The 6,103-nt window shown below is 32.4% G+C and overlaps 1 protein-coding gene across 4 annotated transcripts; it reads left to right on the top strand.

Annotated features, from left to right (window-relative positions):
* The first annotated feature begins 1,137 nt into the window (after positions 1-1,137).
* On the top strand, positions 1,138-4,345 carry LOC121229108 (uncharacterized). 4 transcript variants are annotated; one of them, XM_041112386.1, is made up of 3 exons: positions 1,145-2,142; positions 2,843-3,005; positions 3,847-4,345. In XM_041112386.1, exons 1-3 carry the CDS (start codon positions 1,975-1,977, stop codon positions 3,864-3,866), a joined length of 351 nt encoding a protein of 116 aa, XP_040968320.1. In that variant the 5' UTR covers positions 1,145-1,974; the 3' UTR covers positions 3,867-4,345. The 4 variants fall into 4 exon arrangements, 3 of the variants coding, with proteins under 3 accessions (XP_040968320.1, XP_040968324.1, XP_040968317.1); XM_041112390.1 differs by having other exon boundaries at positions 3,834-4,345; XR_005926647.1 differs by having other exon boundaries at positions 1,138-1,980; positions 2,843-4,345.
* Positions 4,346-6,103: the final 1,758 nt, after the last annotated feature.

Genomic DNA, 6,103 nt, shown 5'->3' with positions numbered 1-6,103 from the left:
TCCACTAAAGAAATCAATTCAGAAGAAATCTCGATTAACCCATTTTTTTAAAATACCATCCTTGATGAAGTCGATTACTAGTGAATAACTTCTTCTTTACTTGTTAACCAGTTCTCGACTCTAACCATATTATCACTCATTCAATCATTGAACTCTTCAGCTTCTCGCTTATGCCGAAGTATAAAATTTTAAGAACAAATGGGTAGAGATCGTAATGCCACAAAATTTAACTCTCAAGAATACGCATAACATAACATTCATTAGTAACATAAACACTATAAATCTATACTCTAACCTTTATGAGTTTCTACTCATCAAAAGCAACCTTTAATTCAGATACTTGAGTATCGCTTTCAGTATTATCACAATTAGCTCGGTTGGAAAATATCTCTGTCTAAAAGTGAAACAAATCTCATCAGAGTCAGGAGGCATCACGCTATCACATGTTATAATGACATGTATTTCTAGACTTCATACATGCTACGTTCAGCCCAAAAATCAACTAAACCGTAGCTTTGATACCATTAAATGTAACACCCCTAACCCGTATCCGTAGCCAGAATAAGGTTACGGAGCATTAACATAAAAACATTCATTTCTAAACATTTCATTAAGCATAGCAAATTCCATTCATATACATACATACCGTCCCTTAATCGAGCCCTCAAGGCCTTAGAAACACTTTAGAAACAATTCGGGACTAAATCAAAAACATTTGGAACATTGAGGAAAAAGATAGAAAAGTTAAAAATGCAGGGTCACGCGGCCGTGTGGCCAGGCCATGTAACTCACACGGCTAAGACACACGCCCATGTCTCAGGCCATGTAACAATCGAAGTAGGAACACACGGTCGTGTCCTAGCCCATGTCTGTGCCCATGTAACTCTATGAGTTGGACCATACGGCCAAGCCACATGCCCGTGTACCAAGCCGTGTAACACTTGAAATGGTCTCACACGCCCATATGCCAGGCCGTGTGCTAGGCCGTATAACTACTTGACTTGTAACCTTTAAAACCTATAGGGGAAACACGTACCCAAGCTATGGTAAGGGTATAACAATTGTCCCTAGTCAAGAGATAAGTTACAAAGTGACTTATCTCGAGACTATCCAGATATAGTCTTAGTGGGTAGCACTAGTTGCGGATGAAGTGACGGGTGGTTCAGACTGCTAAAGGTTTCCTTTCGCGTTTTAAGGATACTTCTTGAAAATGAGAGGTTACACTAACGCTCAGTTTGATTCAATGTAATGGCATAAGGCCCGCCATAAACCCTTGTTTGGTTCAATGAAATATCTATTACTGATGTTGTTTAGTTTTCTAAACACTAAATAGAGGCTAAATAGCATTCTTCGCCTGCCCCTCTGAATTGCCATTCAGAGCATGGTAGGAATGCTGAAAAGATTATTTTTTTTTCTGAAAAGATTATTTTTTTCATTTTTGCCCTTATTGTTTCATCATCGTCTCCTTTTTGTAGTTTCAACTACAGCCTCCATGTTCACTACCTTCTCCATTTACAAAGCCCTAAACACCATTTCCCCTTACCAACTGTCTGCAGTTCTTTTACTTTGTTTTTTCATTTTCTTTGTTCTTAAAGTTTAGTTTAGTAACTCAAGTTTTTCTGGCTATGATGAATCAAAATCCTCATCTATTTATTTTATGGTCATCTTTTGATATTGAAGAAAGCATTACCTCTTTTTCTTCTTTGTTTGAATTTTGTTTATTTTCCATGCTTTAATTTTGGTTTCTTTATCTTCAATCTAAGCAAGACCAAACAGCTTACCTTCCCAAATCTGAGCTAGCGCCTAAAAACCTTGAAAAGGTTAAAAAAAGAAAATCAAATAAATTAAAAGCCCTCAGGCCTCAGTACCGCCGAACCTTGTTAGTAGCCTGCTTCCCCTAAATATTTAGACCGTGGAACAACAAAGACAATTCATTAGCTTAATCAAATTGGGTATCTCTTATATCAACCTAAAATGAAGGTAAAAGTTGTATGCAGGAAGCTGTATGACTACGTTCGATATGATCTCAAAGAAATAGGTTTCCCTTCTTCATTGCCTGATCCTCCCTACATAAAAAAGTGTCGCAAATTGACTTGGCACGAGTGCTTCTTAGTACTTTTCTTTTCCAATTTCTCTTCCGCAGTAAGAGTTTTGTTTGCTTATTGATTTCTGGGTTTTAATGATGAATGATGTTAGATTTTAGGTTTCCCCTCTTCCTTTATATAATTGTATTTTTTGATGATTTATGTGATGGAGAAACGATATTAGTACTGGATTGTAGTTTAGATATTACCTCCAGTTTAAAGAGCACGGCTCTTTCATTTCTCCATCATAGTAAAACATTATAGTGAGCTTGGCTTGTATTTTATTTTATTTTGCGTCGTTGCTATTGCTGTAAACAAAACATTTTAGAATTCTAAAGCCTTTTTTTGGAAGAAAAAAAACATGGTTTTTTTTTTACTTTAAATCAAGAATGTTTGTTTGGAAGTACTTTACGTTTAAACTATTAGCAATTCTACTCAAATATGATGATTTTTCTATTTCTTTTCTATATATATATATATATATATATATTGCTTTTGTTCCATTTAACAAATTTTAAAAAAGCATAATGGAAATTTGAAATCTCACAGATGCTAGCTGGTGATCAGGGTGGAAATTAGATCATTGGGATATTGAAATGATCAAATGAGTTTTATGTACTGTTCTACTTACTTGATGGTTAACTTAACCACTTAAATGTCAAATAATGCTCAAAAGCCCATTATTTGCCTATGCATTAGGATATAAGAGGCATTTATTTTTAGTATATAATTAGTAAAAACCTGTAATCCTTTTTTAGGCCTTGAAGGAAGCCTCTAGGCTTTATACTGCAATTTGCGTAAGGGATATTGGTCCTGATCTTAGACCAAACAGTTATAAGAAGGATGATGGGATTAAAGGTAAATCCAATGGAGATAATAATAGGAATACAGAGATAGAACCTTCGACCTTGGAAGATATTGGTGAGGAACTTTACTTTGTGGTTTCTTATCTTGAAATGTTAAGATGTATAAGTTGTCTGTAATGAATCAAGACGTATATAGCATGACTTGCAAATTATACGGCATATTATATGTGTAATAAACTGTTAGATTCGCGCTTGAGACATCTTATAGAGGTCAAGGAACAAGGTCCCATAATGCTTGGGTTCAGTTAGGTTTTCATTTCAATTTCCTTCTTTAGTAGAACTTGTCTGGAGGTAGCATGGAATTTATTCATTGATTTCTTTTTCCCCTTGCTGCTCAAAGTCATCTATGACTGCATTTTGTTTTATTATGTTGTTGGCACTGTGTTCAAGTCTTATATTTTACACTTCCATTGGCATATTTTTGGTGAATCCCTTCTTCACCAGGCTAAGGTTCAGTTGTTAAGGAAGATATTAAATAACTGTTTATCTCCTATCAGTCTTAGTTATCTGGGTTTCATTATCTAGAGCCATTACCATGATGATCATACTGTTATCTTATGCTACCTAGATACCTTTTTTTTCTTCTTTTTAGTATCACTCTGAAGAATGATTGCATGATGTGCCATCTACCTGCATTCTATTTTCTGAACATCTTAATATATTTCTTTAATTGATTTTAGAAAGAAATTTTTTAACTCATAATAATTTTCTACTTATTATGTTATCATTTACCTTGTTGGTACAGCTTCTCTTTTTCAACTAAAATTTTTTAGGCCAAATTTCTCTCATCTCACCCTTTTCTCTCTCTTATTTTCCCAGTATTATAGTTTATCTTGTTAAATTTTACAGTATTTTGATGTTGTCTATGGAAATGATTTAATAGTGATTGTTACAAGGTGAGGGATGGAGACTTTGAGGCCTGCTTTACAGAGGTTATACATGACAAGGGCTTCTACATATAGAGATGCTCTATATCAAGAAAGTATCCAGCAGATCATAGAGAAAAAAGAATATTCTTCTAAAGCACAGTAAGAAAGCAATACTACTAAAAATTCAACTTGATAGCTAATAAGTGCATAATCAGAGATGCATGTGAGTACTTCTCCAGCATACCTATTGTAGATACAAATTTAGAGATTTGGTGGAGCTGGGTTGGCATGAAATCACAAGAACGATACATGTCCTGAGAATTTTCCTGTATTGAGAAAGTGACCTTTAGAAACTACAATTATAATGGGAATCTCCATTGACAATGGTGATGTTCTTTCCTTTTTGTCATTTCATGTTTATTAATTTTTGTTGTAGTTTAGTATTCAATGTGCTTCAGCTTGGAGAAATGTAAAAGAACCTTAATGCTTTATGTCTTTGTTAAGTGCAACTGAAGACTTACTTAGATATCTGCTGCCAGCTGCTTGATGATCTAGTCTGATGAATGAGTTTCAGTCTGTTCATTTTTGCTACTTCTAGTTTCAATACATTAACTCTGTTAATCTTAGTTTGAGGTGATGTGAATATAGTTAGTTATTTCTTTGCTGCTCGTGGATTAGCTTGATTTGTTAATTATTGATTCTCTTGAGTAAATTCAGTTTGGTAAATGGATTCAATCTGCTATGGAATCTACTGTCTTGGATCAGAGTAGCTCTTGAATTTTTTTCTATTGCTCTCTATCTGCTCGATAGTTTGTTTCTTTGGAGCTTATTGTTACTCAAGGTACCAAGATTGCTTTAGAAGGGTTCACACGCACTGTGTGTTTGAGATATCAATGAATGATATTCAAGGAGAATGTGTTCATTAGGACCCACTGCTTCATACTTCATGTGGTGTTATATTGGACGATCATGTTTCATCATTTAATTAATGTCACATGTTCGAATATCTAAGGTGGATGAATTTTTAGACCATCTTATATATGGTATGGTCAATGAAAGCAAAAATGCTAATGTTATCAGACGTCTTTACTAGATTTAGTTGGTATTGCTGTGTGTGAAAAGCTAGTATTCTAACAGTCTAGCTTCCATGTTTTTTATTCTAACACTAACGAACTTAGTTATGTTGGTGAAAAGTTAATTGCTTTATAGATTAGATATGAAAAGCTTATAGCTTAACAGCCTAGCTTTCAAGAAAAGAAATTATTTAGATTAGCTATAAAAGTCATGGAATTTGATTCGAAGTAAATGTGCAGCAACCGTGAGTTGTAGAATTCAAGGCTTAATCCTACATTAGAGACTATCACTAACATGGATATGATATGACAAGTAAAACATCTCTTTGTTGATTCTTTCCCACTATTTAACTCTTTGTAACAATGAAAGATGATGGTATTTTGTGTTATTAACATGTAAAAGGGTATCAAAACATGGCTGTTCATTATGTTTTGTCATTGACTTTAAATATTAAGGTTGTTCATTTATATTGGTCTCAGGTACAATCTTATGTATTGAGAATACGGCATGTGAGCTGAACATTTGACAATAGTTCCTATTTCTTTCTTTTGGGGCCAGTACATAGATAAGGGTTCTCTAGGGGCTTTCCTAAAGTTAGATTGTTGTTAATCATTCATTTATTAGATTGTTGTTAATCATTCATTTATCTTCTTTCTATATTGATATTTATAATTTTTATATAATTAAATTTAAATGTAATATTTTTATTAAAATAATAACAATTACTTCCATTCTAAATTTATGTTTTGTCTTATTAATCGAAATGATCACACATATTCCCATTGATTTGATGAATTAAAGTAGAATAGTTTATACATATGTGGTTTTTAACATTTTTTCTGTCACAATTTAAATGAAATGAGAATGTGAAATGTAACATTATAATGTTTGTTATATGTAACAAAGTATCGATCAAAATTATTACTTAACTCGTAAACTAACATTTAAATTATATCATTATTTCTATTTCAGTGTCTAAATTTTTTTAATCACATTCACAAGCTATTTATTACTTCTAATATTTTATTTTTATTGTAAAATAATTAAATTATTTGTTTCACTAATGATATTTTAGTAAATTAAATATGTATTGCAGTTTAAAAATAATAAAGTAGGTTATATATTATTTTTATAATATTATATATTATGAATTTTTAATTCATATAATAATTATATTAGAATGTTATTAAATTATATATTATTTTATTAA

This window comes from Gossypium hirsutum, chromosome A01 (genome assembly GCF_007990345.1).
Source record: "Gossypium hirsutum isolate 1008001.06 chromosome A01, Gossypium_hirsutum_v2.1, whole genome shotgun sequence".
NCBI classification, from domain to species: Eukaryota; Viridiplantae; Streptophyta; class Magnoliopsida; order Malvales; family Malvaceae; genus Gossypium; species Gossypium hirsutum.
This window is presented reverse-complemented; position numbering and strand designations above follow the sequence as displayed.

Excerpts from the sequence above, each read along its gene's own strand:
- LOC121229108 (XM_041112383.1), top strand. The coding sequence starts at position 1,975 with ATGAAGGTAAAAGTTGTATGCAGGAAGCTGTATGACTACGTTCGATAT. Across the intron at positions 2,143-2,842 it reads TTTCCAATTTCTCTTCCGCA|GCCTTGAAGGAAGCCTCTAG; the intron begins GTAAGAGTTTTG and ends ATCCTTTTTTAG.